Source organism: Lemur catta, chromosome 12 (assembly GCF_020740605.2).
Source record: "Lemur catta isolate mLemCat1 chromosome 12, mLemCat1.pri, whole genome shotgun sequence".
Taxonomy (NCBI): Eukaryota; Metazoa; Chordata; class Mammalia; order Primates; family Lemuridae; genus Lemur; species Lemur catta.
Genome location: NC_059139.1, coordinates 83,298,025 through 83,320,493, shown reverse-complemented (window position 1 = coordinate 83,320,493; position 22,469 = coordinate 83,298,025). Strand labels below are relative to the sequence as shown.

Sequence of the window (22,469 nt, the reverse complement as noted above, 5' to 3'; positions counted from 1 at the left end):
CACATATACATACATACATAAATGCAACCCAAATTTACCTTTACTACACGTGATATACTCTGACATTTTTTATTCTATTTCATTTTCAGGTTGGGACCTACTAAGTAGATTTTACTGCCCACTAACAGATTGAGATTCAGAAACACTCTCTTATTTTTTTTCCAAGTCCAAAATTGAAGACATTATATAAACACTATCTTAATGAAGTGGTTCTCAAACTTTAGTACAACAAAGAACAGCCTGAGATGTTTATTAAAAACTCGAATTTCCAAGACCCATTCCCAAAAGGTCCAGGATGAGGCACAGGAACTTGTACTTTAAACCAATATTCCAGGTGATTTTGATATAAGTAGTCTGCAGAACATGCTTTATGAAACACTGTCTTGTAGGAATGGCTCTCAATCACAGTGCACATCAGAACCTCTAGAACAAGACATAGAAGTGCATAGGCACAACCCCATATCTACATATTTAGAAATTCCAAAGGTAAGATCTGGACACATTATCCAGATTGGACACATGTATCCAATAGTTCTGAAGTACACCTCTCATGAAGAATCATAATCTTAAAAGAATATCCCAGAATGTACAAAGAAAGGGGAATATTTTTTTATGAGGACCTGAAGATTCTTTGAGACTATATTCCAGAATTACACATTTTGTGCATCTTCCAAGTCTATGATTTCTACATTTGATCTACTCTTCAAGTTTTTTTACCCTCTCTGCAAAGTCAGTACTGCCTACCAATAAACCAGCCTCCTCTTGTTGAGTTTTTTACATTATATTCATCAGTTATAATTAGTAAAAGAGTAAATGAGCAAAAATTGAAATTCTTTATTGTACTCTTACTAATACAGGTATTTTAACATAACATACTGATTTTTTAAGTCACTTATTTCATTCAACAAATATTTATTGAGTATTGAAATATATTGTTCTGGGTGGGAGGACCACCTTTACAATCTACTTTAGGACTGCCAATTATTAATTCATAAGGCTTTCAGAGCCTCTAATATTGGATTCACGAGGTAATCTATAAGCACAAACAGAAATCGGAGATTTGTGGATACTCCTTTCATGAAATTTAAAAATGGACATTAATTAACAATGAGAAAATATTTCTCATTAACGCAAAGTAGGGAAAAAGTGCTCACACCTAGGAATCAATGAAGCTGGTTTTATTCTTAGTTCTGTGGCTTAATAGCTGTTTCATCAGTCAAGTCACCTTTGAGCCTAGTGTATTGTCTTATTTGTACAAAAAAGAAATAATAGCTGCCCAAATAGGTCAGAAGTAATCTATAAGATGAAAACTATCAAAAGATATATAAAGGTATGTCTACTATTAAACAGTTTAATTATTATAATTAATACATTTGTACACAGTCTTTTACTTCATGTCATCCTTATACCCAAATCAAGAATGAATAGATATGAGGCTGGGCATGGTGGCTCAGACCTGTAATCCCAGCAATATGGGAGGCCAAGGCAGGAGGATCACTTGAGGCCAGGAATTTGAGGTTTCAGTGAGCTATAGGGATGCCACTGCACTTCAGTCAGATCGACCGAGTGAGACCTTATCTTAAAAAAAAAGTATGAATATTAATCAATATCAGAGTTGAGCAAAGAACCTCACAAGGCTGACTTACTTAGAATCAAATAGCTAGAAGGCAACAGAAATAGAAACAAGGCCTATGATCCCCGATACAATGGTCTTTCAACTATATTATGCTGATCCATTTTCATAAGGTTTTAATCACTAGTTTAGTCTACAGCAGAAATGGGGAAAATAATGTGATCCATTTGTTATATTTAGGATCATTAAAGCACCTATGAAATCTACTACATAGTCCCAATATTTATGAGCTTTTGGTTAACTAGCTTTCAGAACTATTTCTGACTATAGCTTCCTTACAAAGAAAAACATTCATTAACCTATTAATAGTTGTATTACATGATCTAATAAATGCAACAAAGTCTTGAAAGTATGTTAACATTCTGCAAGTAAAATATGTATTAAATAACTTTAAGAACAATATACATATGAAAAGAAAAGCCAGAAAAACTGTATGAAGGTAGACCATAAAAACAAAAAATAAAGTGCCACATATGGCTGGACAATGGTGTTTTATACTAGCAATAAAGTAACTGACAAACTTTAGGTTATTGACTGTTCAAATATTTATTATAAAATAAAGTGTCAGAAGGAAAAAAGTAAAGCATTTCAAGGCAATTCATAGGCACAATTTAGTTTAATTCTATTCCAATGAAAGATTTAAATGTGTTTTTAATATGGAAGTGAGATTTAATATGCATCTTCAATTATAACATATAATTTATACTGATTTATTTGATGATCATTCTAATTTTATACTCTTTTAATACTTAAGACATCTCAATTCCTGAAAGAAAAATGATAAATTACTAACCAAATTTTTCTTTTTTTTCGGTAGGTTAACTGGTTCAAAAACAGAGATAACATTTCCATAGGATGCTGCAATCTTTTGAAAAGAAAAAAGAAAGAAAATTTATTATGGATATGTTAACTTACTTAGGGATCAAAAATGTAAGAAACGAACAATATAACTTTAAATATGCCCATACATACAATTACATTTTTTGATCCCCGAGAATGCCAATTTTGAAGACCATCATATCTGGGTTAGAATCCTAGCACAACTTACCATGTAACTAGCAAGTTAATCTCTTTAAACCTACGTTCCCTGTATGTGTTTATAATATGTAAAATGCCATCTTTCTAACAGAATTATTTGAAGATTGAAATAACATTTGAAAAACACCTAACATATAATAAATGATATACAACATGAATAGTAAATGTTAATTCTGGTTATACATCCTCAAAACTCACAATTCTGTCAGTGTATACTTAACTTTTTAAAAATAAAACTTAGGTCTACTCTTTTGTGAACTCCCTGAGTACATTTTTTTAAATATTCTATTTTGTTTATCTTTTAAAAATCAATAGAACATAATCTTTCCTGGCCCTGTTTCATAAGGTAGCTACCACTGTATCTTGAGTGAGTCCCATATAAAGAACATCAAAATTATGAGAAATCAAACAGATAGACAAGATTAAATGAATGAATTGGGGATAGAAAAGAAGAACATATGATCTAGTAGAGTAAGAAATGAGGACATAAAATACCTAAGGAAAAAAATAACTCAATGGAAATTTTAAGTGTTGTTCTGAGTTCTTAGGATATACAAATCACCTGTGTACTAAGCTGATGTGGCAGAGAATATTTCCTCTGGGCCTTTAAGTATGGGTGGGATTTCAAAGGGCAGTGAGTATTCAATTTCACAAATAGGGCACAGTATGAAGACAGGTATAACGATTTAAATAGGCAATGTATGTTCAGAGGTGAATGACTACCAGCTCAGCTAGAAGAGAGTGTTCCTTATGACAGAATAATGGACACGAAACTAAGAAAGACAGGGGTGAGCCAGGTTGTATAAGGCCTCGTGCCAAGGTGAACAATTTGAACTTTTCCAGGGTAATCAGAAGCTAAGCATGTTTTCTTTTTTTTTTGAGACAGAGTCTCACTTTGTTGCCCGGGCTAGAGTGAGTGCCGTGGCGTCAGCCTCGCTCACAGCAACCTCAAACTCCTGGGCTCGAGCGATCCTCCTGCCTCAGCCTCCCGAGTAGCTGGGACTACAGGCATGCGCCACCATGCCCAGCTAATTTTTTCTATATATATTTTTAGTTGTTCAGATAATTTTTATTTCTATTTTTAGCAGAGACGGGGTATCGCTCAGGCTGGTCTCGAACTCCTGACCTCGAGCGATCCACCCGCCTCGGCCTCCCAGAGGGCTAGGATTACAGGCGTGAGCCACCACGCCTGGCCAAAGCATGTTTTGAAGCTGATGAATAACAAGATGGCTGGGCACAGTAATTCACATCTGTAATTTCTCTAATCCCAGCACTTTGGGAGGCCCAGGTGGGAGATCACTTGAGGCCAGAAGTTCACGACCAGCCTGGACAACACAGTGAGACTCTGTCCCTACTTTAAAAAAATTTTAAAAAGCCTGGGAACAGTGGCTCATGCCTGCAATTTTAGCACTTTGGGAGGCCCAGGAGGGAGGATTGCTTCAGGCCAGGAGTTTGAGACCAGCCTGAGCAAGAGTGAGACCCTGTCTCTACAAAAAATAGAAAAATTAGTCGGGCATGGTGGTGTGTGCCTGCAGTCCCAGAGTCCCAGCTACTTAGAAGACTGGGGCAGGATGATCACTTGAGCCTGGGAGTTTGATGATGCCACTGCACTAAGCCCAGATGAATTTTCTCAGGAGAATTAATTAGTGGTAAGTATGAAGTAAGTAAGTATGAAGAAAAAATGGCAATGATAAAATACTGGTGCCTATGGTGTCAAGTAGCATTTCCTTCTTAAAAGCAGTGAAAAGCACCCAGGTACTGGACCTATAAATTTTCTTTCTGATATTTTAAGGAACACTTTGATAATACCGGTATTTGTAAAAAAAGAAAATTTGCCCTTTACAGAATGATTACAGAACCAAACTTATTTGTTCTAACATGAACTTTCATATAGTCTAGTCTATCACAAAAAAAATAGCTCTCACTGAAAATTATTAAATTACGTTTTCAACATTAATGAGCTCCATGTGAACCTAGATGGTATTAAGCAAGTTTTTACACAATAAAGATTACAGAACTACAGGACAGGAGAGCAAACAAACATGAAGACAATGAGGAAAAAAATCCAGTCCCAAGGATTTTTAGCATCCCATAATAAAGATCATTTTTATAGTATACTGATAAATAATAAAAGGCCTAAACAAGAGAGAGAGAGAGAGAGAGAGAGAGAGAGAGAGAGGAGAGAAACACTTGTAACTATAATATATTAAAGAGAAGGGTCTTGAGTAACAAAAAGAACAGTAGTCCAACAAATAGGTAGAGATTACAACAACAGAAACTCCTTTTACAATGAGTATCTTTAAACTATGTCCCAAGCAGTAACTTTTCATGCTGGCAGGTTTATCAAAAACAAGGATAAGATTAAAAAAAAAATTGAGTCCATAGACTTTCATGACTATTTTGATTCCACACATAAAATGTTTTAGCGGAATCATATAGTCAAATATATTTAAACACCTAGGAAAAAAAAGAGTAAATTTTCAAAGTTCAGTCCAGTCAAGCTACAATCATACATAGGCCTGATCATCTAAGCCTATATGGAGCTATTTTAAGCTATTTATTATGCTTTCTACTAATACTAGTATGATTCCCATCTAGTACTACATAGTACTGTATTTAACCTGATCTAGAAGAATTGTATGCCTTGTTTGTTTTCATTGTTGCTATTGTACTTTCAAGGTTACCTTTTCGCTTTTCATATGCAACTAGAAGTCTAGACAAAGTTTTCATTTTTCTCATAGACTTGGAAGAAATTAATAAAATATTATAGACTTTAGAAGAGTTTATCTTCATTTCAGTTACAAGTTTATCCAGAAGTTACAAAGAGATATTATAACTACCTGTTTACAGACAAGGAATGATTTTCTTGTCTGTAAATGATTTTCTTGTCTACCAAATGATTTTCTTCAGGAGTTTATTTCTAAAAAGACTGAAGATCTATTGGCATTCCTTTCCCTCAATCCAATCACCTTTTAAATAAGCGTTTAAATAAGTAAGCTTTAGACTCCTTCTATAAGCAGTAAGTTATTATATTTTTTTCAACCCATAGAGAAGATTAGGCTATATATTGAGAACAGAATTCCTGACACTTTCTAAAATGTATCCTAGAGAGCCAAAAAAAAAAATTATAACTACATTGTTCTTGAAACAAGTCTCTATTTCAATAGGAAATACATATTTCAGAAATTATACTGACAAAAACCATATTCAAAACAAATTCACATATTACCACAAGATTACAAACCTTGCCTTGTTGCATTGAACAGTCTACACATCCGACTTGAATATTTCCATGTTTAGCTCCTGGGATTATCTGTAATCTTTCGAAATCACTTCCCAGTATTACAATGTCACATCCAGATGCATAAGCCTAAATACAATAAAAATGATGAAAGTGTCAAGAAAATATTTATCATGTTGAACGCTAGCATTAAATGTTTTAAATACACCAGTTTTAAATGTTCTTTTCTTTAAAGAAATCTAAATTTGGAACTATTTCTCTTACCTCTCATAGTTTTCTTACCTCCTTTCAGCAAATTGTCAGTCCTATCTGCAAAAACATCTATTAACTCTGTCCACTTCTTTCATCGCCACTGAATGATATTGCCTTTGTCTATCTCACCTCCATCACTCTTCTACACTACTGTTAATAGTTTGTTTCCATTCTTGCCTCCAAATCATTTCCACAAACAGACAAAAGTGATCTTCTTTTAAAAATGTTTATTGCACCAAGTAATTTTCCCTGCTTAAATCTCTTCAAAGGTTTCCCACTGCACTTGGAATAAAATCTCAACTCCTTACCATGGTCAATAACCTAAATGATTGTCCTTTTACAAACACATTCCACGCTATGCTTTCCTTCTCTCATTTGGCTCCTGTCCCTATACTGCTCTTTTTTCTGTTCCCTTTCTCATATCAAGGTGTTTTATCTGCCTTTTGTTTGCTTGGTCTTTGTCTAGCTAGCTTCTTTTCAACATTCAAGTCTCATTTCCTAACCATTTTGTCTCCCATTACTTTCCATCACATCATCACATTACTGTTCATTTTCTTCATAGCATATCATAATTTGTAAATGTCTTGTTTGTTGTCCATTTCCATTACTGTAAGTTAAATCCCAAAAAAGTAGGGTTCAAATTTATCTTGTTCTCTGCTCTAGTCCTCAATTCTAACAGAATGGCTCACAGCTAGTAATTTATAAATACCTATAGAATAAATGAAGTATTTAATATCACAAAAACAGCTACCATAACCAAACAAATATAAGAGCACATGGTCCAAGGCTTGAGGGCAAGCATTTTATACCTCTTTTTGAAGAATTCCAACTAGAATTCTCTTTTTGTGTCATTTTCCCTACTCCTTTCTTCATCTGATCACAGGGGTCTCTTCCATTACAGAGTACACAGCTGGCCTCCTAAGATTCACATATTATAGGCCAGCACACAGTATTACATGTTAACAATAAAACATCCACCACAAATTGTTTTCCATCACAGGTTCAAAAAGTTTTAGCAATTCTTTCTCATCACTTTTGCATAGGTGTGTACACACATATTTTAAAAATTATACTTCATATACTTTGTCACCTTATTTCCTACCAAATCCAAAGTTATCAAAAATATTAGAAAAGATTGCTGGCCATGGTGGTGTGTGCCTATAATCCCATCTACTCCAGAGGGTAAGAGGAGTATTGTTTGAGCACAGGAGTTTGAATCTAGCCTGGGCAACATAATGAAACCTCATCTGAAAAAAAAAAAAAAAAAAAAAAAAAAGCACAGTGGGTTTTAAAACCCTGGTCTCTTGATTCTTCTTCTAGTGCTATTTCCCTGGTACCACCAGGGTCTTCCCTAGTTAAACAGGCTTCCCTGGAATTATTCCTATAAGAAATTAGGAATCATCAAGTATGGTTCCACTAGTATCACATAGTGGAAAAAATTGACTCAAACAAACAAAAAAATTGCATGATGGTCTGCTCCCCTGTATAAATAGCCATGATGGGATCATAAGACTTGTCACAAGTCCATTAGCAAGAATAAATTCCACAGACAAATTTAAGAGAAGTTGTCTTTAATAATACACAAATGTCTTAGAAACTGATTTTTCTTGATATTAATTTTTGATAAAATACTGTCACTGTTTCCAAAAATATGATGTTAAATTTTACATGTTTACAATTTAGATATACTGTTTAAACAAAATTTCCAGTTTCCATTAATAGGAATAAAAAACTCATAGCTTCACCTTTCTTTCATTATACCTGAAATTATTTACCTAATTTCAGATACTAGGTTGCAAATATTTTCATCAAACATGACTCTAAATTTTTCCCACATCCAGTCTTTATTAATCCTGAAGTACTTCACAAATTAATGTTTAATACAAGAATTACATTGGCAGAGTTGAGAAATGCAAAGTTATCCCAGAATTGAACACACATTACTAGAGAAGATAGTAACTTATAACACAGGCCAGATGCCATGGCTCACCTCTGTAATCCTAGCACTCTGAGGGGAAGAAGCAAGGGGATCATCTGAGCTCAGGAGTTTAAGACCAGCCTTAGCAACAGCGAGACCCCTGTCTCTACTAAAAATTAGCTGGGCTGGTGGTATGTGCCTGTAGTAGTCCCAGCTACTAGGGGGAGGCTGAGGCAAGAGGATCACTTGAGCCCCAGGAGTTTGAGGTTGCAGTGAGCTATGATCATGCCACTGCCTCACGTCAACAAAGTGAGATTTTGTCTCAAAAGAAAACAACAAAAAAACCCTTGTAACACAATTAACACTCCATCATTCAAATACTTATCCAATTCTGAATTACCCTTATTCTTTTGCTGCTGCTGCATCATACTACTGTCATTTGACTTTTTCTCAGTGACGGTACTAGAAGTTGCAAAGCTGTTGCTCTAGTTTTGGTAAATTTTAAATCAAATTACTAACCTTCATGTGGAATATAAAAGACTGAGGATGAATATATATCTTTCCTCATTCATACTTCACTTTCTTCTCTATTATATTAATAACTAATGGATGGCAATAAACTGTTAGATGGCACCCAAAAATTAAAATTAAATAAAAAGAATATAACCAACGCTACACATCATGAGTTGATACTATGCTGGAGGCTTATAATAAAGGTCTTCTCATTTTCTTGAGTAAAAACTTTAAAACTTTACAGTTTATTTGATTATATAATTAAATATAGGATATACTAATGATAAACCATATTTGTATTTTGTTTCATTTCTTAATCATTTTTAAGAATTTGTCAATGTTTCCTTAAAAATCCTGCTAAGAATATTGGTTGAAAAACTATGATACATAACCACAAGGGATACAGCTGTAAAAAGAACGAGAAGGATATCGATCAAATGACATGGAAGTGATTTCTAGGTGAAATTATTAAGTGAAAAAAAAGCAAAGATTCTTTTGGGCATATTTGGCATTTTGTGTAGGGAACATGGAAAATAAGAAGACATACATATATATGTGTATCATTACAAAAAGAAACAGAGGCCAGGTGCACGGTGGCTCATGCCTGTAATCTTAGCACCCTGGGAGGCTGAGGCAGGAGGATCGCTTGAGCTCAGGAGTTCAAGACCAGCCTGAGAAAGAGCAAGACCCCGTTTCTACTAAAAAAAGAAAAATTAGTCAGGAGTCGTGTGCTTGTAGTCCCAGCTACTCCGGGGGCTGAGGCAGGAGGATCACTTGAGCCCAGGAGTTTGAGGTTGTAGTGAGCTATGATGGCACCACTGCACTCTAGCCAGGGTGACAGAGCTAGATTCTGTCTCAAAAAAAGGATAAGGAAACATGGCATATGTAACTTATTTTCAAACAGTTGAGAAAAAAAAATATGTAGACACACATATAGTATACACAAATGATAATGAAAACAGGGATAAATTATTAACAAAAGGCAAATCTTGATAAAGAGAACATGGATGTTCCTTGTACAATTTTTATAACTTTTCATAAATAGGAAACTATTTCAATTATAACTATATTAACTATTTATTTTCCATGTAATAAAAACATCTAGCACCTAAATAATTATATCCAAAAAGTTTTTTAAAAATGTTGTCACTTTCTTGTGCTTTCTTCTACCTTTCACTGATTAGTCTTCTGAACCTATTTTTTTCTGTAGCATTATGCTGTAGGGCAATGCTAAGTGCTTTTCACTGGTATCCCGTTTAATCCTCACAACAAATCCTATGAGGTATTAGCTTAGATATAGAGCAATTGGCTCAATGTCTCAGCGTTAGTATGAGGCACAACAGAGACTGAAATCAAGTTATATCTAATGCCAAAAATCATGCTTTTACTCCCTCTGCTATGCTGCCATATAAAGCCTTATGTAAACATACATTAGTATGAATTTAACAATTTTCTTTAATTGCTTCCCATATTTAAAAATGCCTTTCTATCAGCAATTATGGGAGTTCTGGTTGCTTTACTTTACATCCAAAAAAGGAATTTTTAGGCTAGGCACAGTGGCTCCTGTCTGTAATCCAAGCACTTTGGGAAGCCAAGACCTGGAAGGATTGCTTGAGGCCTTAAGTTTGAGACCAGCCTGGCCAACATAGCAAGACCCTGTTTCTACAAAAAATAAAAAAAAAAATTACATAGGCATGGCAGCATGCACCTGTAGTCCTAGCTACTCAGGAGCTATAGTCCCAGTGAGCTATGATCATGTCACTGCACTCCAGCATGGGTAATGGTGTGAGATGCTGCCTCTAATATGAAAAAAAGAAAACAAATTACTGCTAAAAAATGATAAGAATCATTTGAGCCTTCAGCAAGTTGTATCTTTTTGTTGGTGGAGGGTCTTGCCTCAATGTTGATGGCTGCTATTTGATCAGGGTAGTGGCTGCTGAAGGCTAGGGTGGCTTTGATAATTTCTTAAAATAAGACAACAGTGAAGTTTCTTACATCTATGGGCTCTTCCTCTCATGAAAGATTTCTCTGCAGCATCATTTTACCCACAGTATAACTTCTTTCAAAATTTAAATCAGTCTTCTCAAATCCTACCACTGCTTTATCAAGTATAAGGAATATTCTAAACCATTTGACATGTCAACAATGCTCTACTCGGGAGGCAGAGGCAGGAGGATCACTTGAGCCCGGGAGTTTGAGGTTGCAGTGAGCTATGATGATGCCACTGCACTCTAGCCTAGGTGACAGAACGAGACCCTCTCTCCAAAAAAAAAATGCTCACAACATCTTCACCAGGAGTAAATTCCATCTCAAGAAACCACTTTCTTTGCTCATCCATTCAAGTTTTGCCATGAGTTTGAAGCAAGTCAGCTCCATCTTCAGGCACCACTTCTAATTCTAGTTCTCTTGCTATTTCTACCACATATGTAGTTACTTTCTCCACTGAAGTCTTGAACCCCTCCCTCAAAGTCACCCATAAGGGCTGGAATCAACTTTTTCCAAACTCTTGTTAATGTTGATATTTTGACCTCCTCCCCATGAATCACAGATGCTTTTAATGGCATCTAGAATGCTGAATCCTTTCCAGAAGGTTTTCATTTACTTTGCCCAGATCCATCAGCAGAATCACTACCTATGGCAGCTATAGCCTTTCAAAATGTATTTCTTAAATAATAAGATTTGAAAGTCAAAATTATCCCTTGATTCATGGGCTGGCAGAATGGATGTTATGTTCACACATATATAAACAACATTAATCTCTTTGTACATCTCCATCAGAGTTCTTGGGTAAGTAGGTGTTTAAATTGGAGATAAGCATGATTAACTACAGAGACACAAGCTAAAGGGCTATTTCAACAGGGTAACTGCAGTAGAGATAAAGACAAGTGAAAATATCTGAAAAATTATTTAGGAGGTAGAATCCACAGGGCTGACTAATTATACAAAAGTAATCAGGGAGGAAGAGGAGTTAAGGATACCTCCAAGCCTCTGGCTTAGAAAAATAGCTGGATGATGGAATCACTCACAGAGATAATGCATACAGGAGAACAGACAGAACAAACTGGATGGGGGCTGGAGGGTACACCAAGGTAGGGGAGCTGACTGAGAGTAGAACAAGTTACATTTGAGTATTTGTGGCACCTTCAAGTAGAACAATACAAGAGATATTTAAATTTATGAGATTGAAGCTCAAGACAGGGACAATACACCCAGAAAATACACGAAGAATGAAACAAGAAGAGGACCAAGGCCTGATAGGCCTGATTGTTGCCAATATTTAAGGGATAGACATGAAAGATATCTTGCAAAGAACATTGAAAATGAGTAATGGTGGGGGGCAGGGAAGGGGAGTCAACCTACTGATTCAAGTTAGCATCAATGTGGTTGTTTGGTAACTAAGGTGACAAAAGCAGTCAAAGCATAGTGAGTCAAGAAGTGAGCAGGACACAAAAGTACCAACAAATACAGGCAACTCAAGGACGATAGCTGTGAAGTATGAGATAAAGTGGGATGCTGTGTCAAAGAAGGGTTTTCTGGTTTGTTGTTTTGAGATGAGATTTCTAAGCATGTCTTAGAACTTCTGGGGGGAAAAAAGTGAAAATAACTGAAGGGCTGAGGTTCCAGAAACAGCCTGAAGAGATAAGATCCAGAAAAAAGGAAGAGGGATTAATCCTGGAGAAATAGGGGTACACCTATTTTTACTGCACCAGGAGGAGAGAAGGAGAAAATGGATGCAGATATAAGCGGATTTTTCAGCTTGTAGTTGAAAATGAGGGAGTTATCATCTGATGGATTCCAGGAGGCAAGTTTATGAGTTGGAGAATTTTGAGGTGGTAGGTTTCAGAAGATGAGAGAAAGGAATAATGAGCAGATGGGTGGAAGGATTCCTGGGGAGCTTTGAGGTCCCATCTTAAGTTGGCAAACATGACTTTATTTTCCACATGATTTTATTTATAATACATTGTCTAGTAGTACTCAAGAGTCAGTAATGCAGGAACAAAAAAGAACATGGAACTGATCAAGTGTGTGGGATTTGGTCAGACTAGTGTAAAGAGAAAGGGTCAAGAGAGTTAAAGGATATTGGCAACAAAGTATTCCTAAATGAACTCATGTCAAATTATCTACATTATAAAATTAAAATGTGTAATAACTATGCTAAACAACTGCTAATGAAGCCAAGATTCAAGGTCTAACTTCTATATAGCTATCTTCATTCCGCAACACAGACATAATACAAACTCCTTGATATAAATATCTCACACAAATTTGTGTTAAGAAGAACAGAGGAGTCAACTGCTGGAAAAGTAATTCAAGTTCTAGGCCCAAAATAAGTGGGTATCTTTCTTAAAAAAAAAAAAAAAGGCATATTAAATCTCCAACTTTCACGTTTTCCCTAATTCTATAAAATTTGTGAAAATAAAACTGAGAATAGTGTCAGGTTTTTCTTTCCTTTTGTATTTTGGAGTCTATAAATTTATATTAAGTCTATGCTAATAAAGGGATAGATGCATATGGTTAAATACTAACTGGGTATCATCTAAAAGTCACTTGGTCCCTTATAAATATTTCTAATAGATTATTAAAATTAATTCAACCTCTACAGCTTACACCACTTGATGGGGTGATAAGCATAGAAGTGCACCAATAAAACAAGGAAAATAGCCTTTAACTTAAAACAGACTGTGTAGCTGGGCATGGTGGTGCATGCCTGTAATCTCAGATACTAAGGAGGCCGATGCAAGAGGATTGCTTGAGCCCATGAGTTTGAAGGCGGCCTGGGCAACACAGCAAAACTTTGTCTCTAAAAAAAAAAATCTCTTAATAAATAAATAAAATAAGATAAAATGGGCTGTGGATAATTTTGAAATAATCCATCTAATACTAAATTCCTAAATAAAAATAATCTATCTATATGTTTTAAATAAAAACCTAAGATGTCGGCTGGGCGTGGTGGCTCACACCTGTAATCCTAGAACTCTGGGAGGCTGAGGCAGGAAGATCTCTCGAGGTTAGGAGTTTGAGACCAGCCTGAGGAAGAGCAAGACTCTGTCTCTACTAAACATAGAAAAAAATTAGAAGGACAACTAAAAATATACAGAGAAAAAATTAGCCGGGCATGGTGGCACATGCCTATAGTCCCAACTACTCGGGAGGCTGAAACAGAAGGATCGCTTGAGCCCAGGAGTTTGAGGTTGCAGTGAGCTAGGCTGATGCCACGGCACTCTAGTCCAGGCAACAGAGTGAGACTCTGTCTCAAAAAATAAAAAAATTAAAAAAAAATAAAAATAAAAAAAAACCCCTAAGATGTAATATAATATATAATACTTCTAAATCAAAATTTAAAACTAATTTTATAGATTTTTCTAAAATAAATTACTCACAAAATTTATCTCAAAGTGCCCTGATTGGCCAGGCACAGTAGCTCACCCCTGTAATCCCAGCACTTTTGGGAGGCCCAGGCAGAGGGATCACTTGAGTCCAGGAGTTCAAGACCAGTCTAGGCAACAGAGCGAGACCCCATCTCTACGAAAAAAATTTTTTGAAAAATTAGCCTGGCATGGTGGAGCACACCTGTAATCCCAGCTACCTGAGAGGCTGAAGCAAGAGGATTTCTTGAACCCAGGAGTTTGAGGCTGCGGTGAGCTATGATCATACACACTGCACTCCAGCCTGGGTGACACAGTGAGAACCTGTCTCCAAAAAAAAAAAAAAAAAAGTATCCTGACTATAATGTAGAAGGTTATCAAAATAAGAACAGCACTGGCTTATCAAATAAACTGTCAAGTGATGCACACATAATACAATTGGTACAGCAGCTGTTTCTGTCAAAAGATCTGTAATCAGAACAATCTACTACTAATAGATAAAAATTAAATTGACAGATTAAAAACTCTGTATTAGGCACACACAAGGTTAACTAACTTTGAGACTACACGGGATGCACAGGAAGAACGGAGACGCAGGTGTGCTACCAAGCATATAATCAAAACATGATTTTTAACTTTAAATTTTGTCAGAGAATCTTCTCAAATATTCTAAGGTTCAAAAAATATCCAAGGCTGTAACAGTTGATATTCAAATTTGGAAACACTGTGATTTATTTCTTTTCCTTTTTTTTTGAGACATAGTTTCATTCTGTTGCCAGGGCTAGAGTACCATGGCATCAGCCTAGCTCACAGCAACCTCAAACTCCTGGGCTCAAGCAATCCTACTGCCTCAGCCTCCCGAGTAGCTGGGACTACAGGCATGCACCACCATGCTTCGCTAATTATATACATATATATTTAGTTGTCCATATAATTTCTTTCTATTTTTTAGTAGAGATGGGGTCTCGCTCTTGCTCAGGCTGGTCTCGAATTCCTGAGCTCAAATGATCCACCCTCCTGGGCCTCCCAGAGTGCTAGGATTACAGGCATGAGCCACCACGCCCGGCCTAAAGATGTCTTTATAAAGTTTTTTCATGACTTCATTCTAAGTACACAGAATAAAAAACAATGTCCGCCCATTTATGATAACAACTAGATTTTCCTTATACTGTCTCAAAATCTAAAGATCAGTTTCCCCAGAGGGTATGCAATGCATCATAAAATGGCCTTTTTTGAGGGTGGGAAAGGAAGGGTTGGGTAGGACAGCATATGAAATTGTACAATGATAGACATTCAAGACTGTTAGCCAATCTAGATAATTTATATACATTTTGATGACTCAGAAAAACAAAGCAATCATTTGTGACAAGCCTAAGAAGATTGACATATTTAACATACTTCGGAACTTTTTTGTGTGTGGTAGGAATTCTCTAATTGCACCATGTGGGCCTTTTGAGAACTAACAAATAAAAGGCCAGTTTCTGTTAAGTTTGCTGCTGAACATAACATTCCACCCTAATACAATACAATGGGGATTGAATTCAGGGTGGATACCTTACCTTACCACACAAAGTATGTCAGTGCAAAATATGGACTAAACTGCTTTCAGGAAAAAAGTTTTTAAAATTGATACAGGTTGGAAAAGAGAATTTTCCTTCCTGGTTTGGAGTTCTCCTAATTTAAGGCAGAACGCATCCATTCTAATTTCCGTAGTTAAAAACTTTCTCTTGGTGGGTGCAGTGGCTCACGCCTGTAATCCTAGCACTCTGGGAGGCCAAGGTGGGAAGATTGCTTGAGCTCAGGAGTTCAAGACTAGCCTGAGCAAGAGTGAGACTCCCAGTTGCTACTAAAATAGAAAAATTAGCTGGGCATGGTGGCACTCACCTGTAATCCCAGCTACTCAGGAGGTTGAGTCAGTAGAATCAAGTGAGCCTAGGAGTTTGAGGTTGCTTGGAGCTAGGCTGACGCCATGGCACTCCAGCCTGGGTAACTGAGCAAGACTCTGTCTCAAAAAAAAAACTTTCTCTGCATATTTAGTTTTCTCCTCTGAGTTCAAATGCTGCTGGATTCCTTTGGCATAACTTTGTGCCATGGAGTTAATGATAGAAGGATGAAGTAACACACCATCACAACGACCAACTTTTCAAACATCCAAGATAACCAGTTTTTTCTCTGGGGTGTGCCCATTTCGCTTTTGTGGTGAGGCTTTTGCCCCTAAGCCTCCAGGTATTCCTGGAATGGCTTCTGCAGAGATGGACCTATGGCGGGGACAGCACCAACAAAAGCCACCAACTGCTCCACTATGTGCTTGCTGAATGTTATTATAACAACAATTTTCTGGATATGCATTTTAATTATTGCTTTTCCAATCAGGGTGGCACCAAAGAAGGTCCAAAAAAATAGCAGAAAGTGTCCACATGTTATTCCAGCCAGATCAAAAAGAGGATTTGGAATTTGTGCAGTCTCTGCATATTCCAGCATCTCTTCAAATTCTTGATACTCTTCATTATCTGATTCAGCACCGAGCGGCTCTGGCCATAAAATACAGTGGCAGCTCTCTGATTGCTGTACCAATACCCCACATGCAGGCTTCAATCCTAACTTTTGAGATGATACTCCACAAAAAAATGGCTCCTTCAATGCCCTCTTCATCTGGACAAATAATCTGATCAAGATAGGGTGGTTCGGGGAAGTTAACTGAACTGCATTCATAAGCACCTAGTGTAACTGGGGCTATAGGTGGACCCATTCACACCCAGAAAGGTCATGTCTTAGTACTAGAACTCAACCCTGTGATTCCTATAAGACAATTAGATTTCTAGGCCAGGCATTGTGGCTTACTCTTGTAATCCTAGCACTTTGGGAGGCTAAGGTGAGAGGATCACTTGAGACCAAGAGTTGGAGACCAGCCTGAGCAACATATAGAGTCTCTGTCTCTACAAAAAATAAAATTAGCAGGGCATGGTGGCACACACCTGTGGTCCCAGCTACTTGGGGACTGAGGTAGGGGCATCACTTGAGCCCAGGAGTTTAGCTTGCAGGGAGCTATGATAATGCCATTGCACTCTAGCCCAGGCAACAGAGTCTCCAAAAAAAAAGACATTTAGATTTCCTTTCACTGACTTTCTTGTTTAACCAACTATACCAGGTAAATAACCCAAAGAATTTCTTTCTGGTATATGTCCTAGTTAAATGACTTAGGTTTGGTATGTTGTAAGTAATGCTTATTCTCTTTTTTAAAAAACATAATATAGAGAACTAGTATCTTAACGGTACTTGAATACTACAAAACATTGTATTTTAAAATAGGTCAATATTTTTAAAAGAAGTCCAAATCAGTACTTGTAATAGCATTATAAGCACCACAAACATCTTTCTCTTTCTCCAGATGTGAATAGTAGCCAACTTCTCCTTCTGCACTTTCCATACCCACAAAGACTCACATGATCCCTTCCAAAAAAAAAAAAAAATTCTTCCCATCCTCCCGATATAGCAATCATACACTGTCACCAATAAAGGTATCCTTGGCTGGGTGGGGCAGCTCACACCTATAATCCTAGCACTTTGGGAGGCTGACACAGTAGGCTCACTTGAGGTCAGGAGTTCAAGACCAACCTGGGCAAGACAGTGAAACCTTGTCTCTACAAAAAAGAATAAAAATTAGCCAGGCATGGTGGCATGTGCCTGTAGTCCCAGCTACTTGGGAGGCTGAGGCAGGAGGATTGCTTGACCCCAGGAGTTCAAGGCTGCAGTGAGCTACAATCACACTATTGCACTCCAGTCTGGGCAACAGAGTGAGACCCTGTTTCTTAAAAAAACAAAACAACAAAAAAACAGGAATTCTTAAAGTGAACAAAACAGAGCTGAACTAAAGGATGCACATAGTATCACAAACAGTTGAGGAAGGAGAATGCTCATGCTGCCCCCATTTCTCTACCAACACCCACATAGCTGCAGTCTTTTGACTTCTAATTTGGGTCTCCTTACCTGGAAACAATGAATTGTTTAATACTAAAGGGAGCCTGGAGCTACAACATATTTGCTTTCCCTCCCATAGCTAAGGTGTTTAAACTCCAAATCAGAGACAGGAAGTCCTAAATATCAGCACAATCTTACTATCTCTTGGAAATTTTCCCCCTTTCCATTTCATTCAAAACACAGTTTGAACACTAAGAATAAATCACAAAATGAAAAGGAAAAAAACCTACCCTATAGTATGTCATTAGTATGCACACAGAAGCTAGAAATCTAGATTCTAATTAACCATGCCTCTTTTTAACTTATTGTCTTTAATAAACATAATATATATATATTTTTTTGAGACAGAGTCTCGCTGTGTGGCCCGGGCTAGAGTGAGTGCCGTGGTGTCAGCCTAGCTCACAGCAACCTCAAACTCCTGGGCTTAAGCGATCCTACTGCCTCAGCCTCCCCAGTAGTTGGGACTACAGGCATGCGCCACCATGCCCAGTTAATTTTTTTCTATATATATATTTTAGTTGGCCAGATAATTTCTTTCTATTTCTAGAGACGGGGTCTTGCTCTTGCTGAGGTTGGTCTTGAACTCCTGACCTCGAGCAATCCACCCTCCTGGGCCTCCCACAGTGCTAGGATTACAGGTGTGAGCCACCGCGCCCGGCCAAACATAATATTTTTTATTCTAAAAGCAAAAGTCGTCAAAAGATTAAGAACAGATCTCTTACATACTTTAACTTTAAAATCAGTAGGAAATTAACAAGGAAAAAAGGAAGAAGCATTCTAGTAAATAAGGAAAAAATAAAGAATTTTTGGTCAGTATCCCTGAAGTTTCCCTTAGTTGTTCACTTTATGTTATGATAAAATGCATAACAACTGATTTTGAAAAAGAAATTTTAATAGAAATATTTTATTTGAACTCAAATTTAAATTATTAAAGTTACTTTAAAACACAGCTATTATTAATTATATTACAGTAAAGCTTCCATATCCATTATTCATCAATTCAACCAGTATTTACCATGCACTTTCTAGTACCAGGCATTAGTATGAATATAACCTTAATTTTATAATAGTGGACATTTTTATTTTTACATGTACTAAGCTATGAACTTAGAGGTTGGCATTTTTTCTTGTAACAACCCTATGAGTAGGTACTACTTTAGTCCCATTTTACAGATGAGCAAAAAACAAATTAAAGTGCATTATGTGTATGGGACACGTGGTCACTGCCTACTGAAAGCTTTCTTACTAAGAACAAAGTCAAAATAGTTTGATGCCAGTTTAAGTAATAAAAAAGTATCTAAACACATAGATATATTAATCTGTATTAGTAATTGTGTATTTTAAAATCTAGAAAACATGAGAACTGGCATTTAATTTCAGTTCAATTTAAAACCTGTCAGACTTTACTCAGAAAACAGGATCTCCTATCTTATAATCTTTCAAAGCAAGAACAGGTTAAGTTATCTGCAAACATACAAAGGGAGGAATTATAAACACAGGACTGTCCTAAGAGAAGGCATAAAGTATCAGAAAGTATAAAAGAATTTTTGAAAGGGGACTGGGAGAGGAAGATCTCATGTCCCTATCTCAAGAAAAACAAATTTGAAAGGAATTTTTTAATCTTTACATACCATCTACCACTAATGTTTAGAATCTTCCTATCAAAGAAAAGAGAAGTCAAAATCAAAAGAGGTTAAAAAAAACCTCACGAAGTAAACAATAGATTCTGCTTTTTAACATGAGAGAAGAAAACAGGGCAATTTTAAGAGAGAGAAATTTAAGGTGTATGTAAGTGTCCAGGAAACTTAATTTGTAACAAAACTATGGGTTTAATGTTCAAGAGCCAGGATGATTGGCTGCAAAGGAAAATCATGACTGTTAACCTTTAAATTCCACCAAAGTTAAAGAGAGCTGGGATCTCTTATATACAAAACCAAAAAAATATTATTTTTAGTTTATTTACTGGAATGCTTCTGGTAGAAATGTGTAGTAGGTTTGTTGGGAGATGATTAAAGCCTGCTCTATGGAAATGAACTTTAAAATTGAACAGAACTGAGAACAAGCTACATGATGGTATAGGATGACCATATAATCCTTGGCACGTTAACTGACCTCTCCTTAAAAGTAATATGGAGGCATTTGCCAAGGTTTTATAGAGGGATGCATCCAGGTGTATAAACAGGCCATCATATCGTGCATGTTTTGAAGTTCATACCACTGCTTACACAGTTTCTGAAAACTTCTTAGAAAAAGTTCTTAGAATTAACATTGGAAAAGGCACTCATATAACTTTAGGAGATGGCAGAGAATGCAACTTCACTATCATGTAATCTCTCACTAGGAAAACCTAAGGAAGATGTTTATTTCCGTCATTTAAATACCAAGAGCGACACTGAGACCCTCAGAGATCACTCTTCTCCTGAGCACTCAGGCTAGGCAATCATTTAGAATTAGAATTTCAAGAAGTACTAGTGTCAAGTGCAAACTAAGGTGTACACTGAGTCACTCTACTGGGGAGGTACAGCCTCTATTTGAAAACAAAGTGCTTGCTGGCACAACTCTAAAAGTATAGTTCAGGCATTAAATGTCTACACCATGTTAAATGCTGAGTATTATTTATCGTGACTGACGAAGGCTACAAAAAAGTTAAAACGCATAGAATAAGATTAGAAATTTAAGACTCCTAAACCTGAGGCATCTGTTAAGCTGTTTGTTTCACATACAAAATTAAGTTTTACTTTTAATCACAACTAAAGAGATATCCACATAAGTTGTGGTAAAAATTATCAGCATTACAAATGTGTTCGGAGAAAGGATATCGTGTGCAGCAATGCTGACTTACAGTTTGAAATTATTACAGAAACTATAGTTAAGGGAGAAAATGCTGCTATCCTGGTAAGTAGCTAGAAGTCTGAGGCCCTCTTCCTTCCAGTATCAGGGGAAGACTAATGAAAAGTCACTTTCAGTAAACCTTAACCTGGAATTACCAGGTTATTGAAAAATACTCAATAAATATTTTTTTAATGAAAAACTTTTTCTTTCCAAAGGTATACCTCAAAGAATTCGAAAAAAATAAAAAATAAATGAAAAGCACTGTTTTCATTATATATGTACTCAGTTTTAGTTGACAGCAATTAGTAACTGGTTTACGAACCCACTCTTTTTAAGTACGTAAAGATACTTGACCTTAACTTAGGATAAAAAATGAAACCAATCCCAACTATTTCTAAATTTGACAATTTGGACCTATGGAGAGGAAATGAAAAGCCCCCAACTCGTTACTCAACAAAGGCTTTTAGACAAATGGCTTTGGCAAACCAACCCGGCCCAAGGAAATAACACTAAAAACTTTGAAAATCCCACAAAACACTCTAAGTTCAGGCTCCATACAGCACCTCTGTGACCGAAATGTTTTTGCCTCCTTCGTTCCCAAAGGCCGGGGCTGCCGGCCCGCAGCGGCAGGGACCCCGCGGGGCGGCGAGGCGCTTGGGCCTCTCCCGTCACTCCGGGCCGCGTCCGGCTGGCTCAGGGCGCGGACGGCCACGGGCGACACGGGAGCCTCCCGCACTCACCGTGAAGCGCTGGTCGCCGATGCTGCCCACGGAGAAGCAGTGGTCGCCAGGGTTCACGGCCCCAGTCAGCACCTGGTGCAGGTTCATGTCTGCTCCTTAATCCTGCAACGGACACCGCGTCCAGCTCATGCCTCGGGTCAGCGGCCGCTTCCCTCCCTCCTCTCCTCAGGGGCGGCGGCCGCTCTCCGGCGGCGACGGCAGCGGCGACAGGCGCCAAGAGCCCCAGTGGCTCGGCTGGGGCCCACGCCTCGTCCAGGGCCCGGCGGGCCAGGCCCGGAGGGGGCGGGCCGGCGGGCGGGCGGAGCGCGGCGCTCCTCCGCGCACCTGTCACTGCGCGCGCCGGCCCCGGTGAAGCCAGGGGTCCACTCACCGGCCGCGACCTGGGGCCGACTCACGGGCTAGCAGGGCCGCGCTCTCCACACACTTCCTCGGGGCCTCGGGAAGCCGGCCCGGCCTGAGCCCAAGTGGCGCAGGCAGCACGCGGTCTCCCCCCGCCGCCTGCCCTGTCCCTTCCCGGCTCCGGTGCCCGCCACCCTCGCCGTCCTCCGCCGCTCTCTACGCGTCTTTGGGGCGCTTCGGCCGAAATATCGCGAGATTTCCCTCGGCGAAGGGGCGTGCCGTGGTGAAGGACTCACTCTTTTACCACAGTACACATATCTGCCAGTGGCTGTGAAAACGCCTGCTCGCGTCAAAAACTGGCCAATCCCAAGCTCCGGCCCTAGGGCTCCGCCCCCTAATGAGGAGGGACCGGTATCTTTGAGGCTTGTGAAAGAAAACGCTGTCCGTTTGAGTGTTGGACATCATGGGCCTAGGAGAAGCATCATGAACCCAGAACGAGGTGAGATTTATGAAGTTATACTTTAGGTTAGGGCTTACTAACTGTTGGGCCGGGAAGTTTAAAGGGGAGAAGTGCATTCTAAATGGCATCACGGGTCCCTCGGTCCTGGCGGGACTACAA

General features: G+C 38.0%; 1 protein-coding gene and 1 pseudogene across 2 annotated transcripts in view; both read right to left on the bottom strand.

The window, feature by feature from the left end:
* The window catches only part of DMXL1 (Dmx like 1), a 153,085-nt gene extending 131,316 nt beyond the window's left edge, over positions 1-21,769 (bottom strand). For both annotated transcript variants that reach the window (XM_045566459.1, XM_045566460.1), the window contains exons 1-3: positions 21,512-21,769; positions 5,916-6,041; positions 2,427-2,498 (exon numbers count right to left, since the gene is read on the bottom strand). In XM_045566459.1, the coding sequence (XP_045422415.1) occupies positions 2,427-2,498; positions 5,916-6,041; positions 21,512-21,598 (285 nt within the window). In that variant the 5' untranslated portion in view covers positions 21,599-21,769. The remainder of the gene's footprint in view (positions 1-2,426; positions 2,499-5,915; positions 6,042-21,511) is intronic.
* Positions 14,525-16,736, bottom strand: LOC123648529 (annotated as a pseudogene).
* Positions 21,770-22,469: the final 700 nt, after the last annotated feature.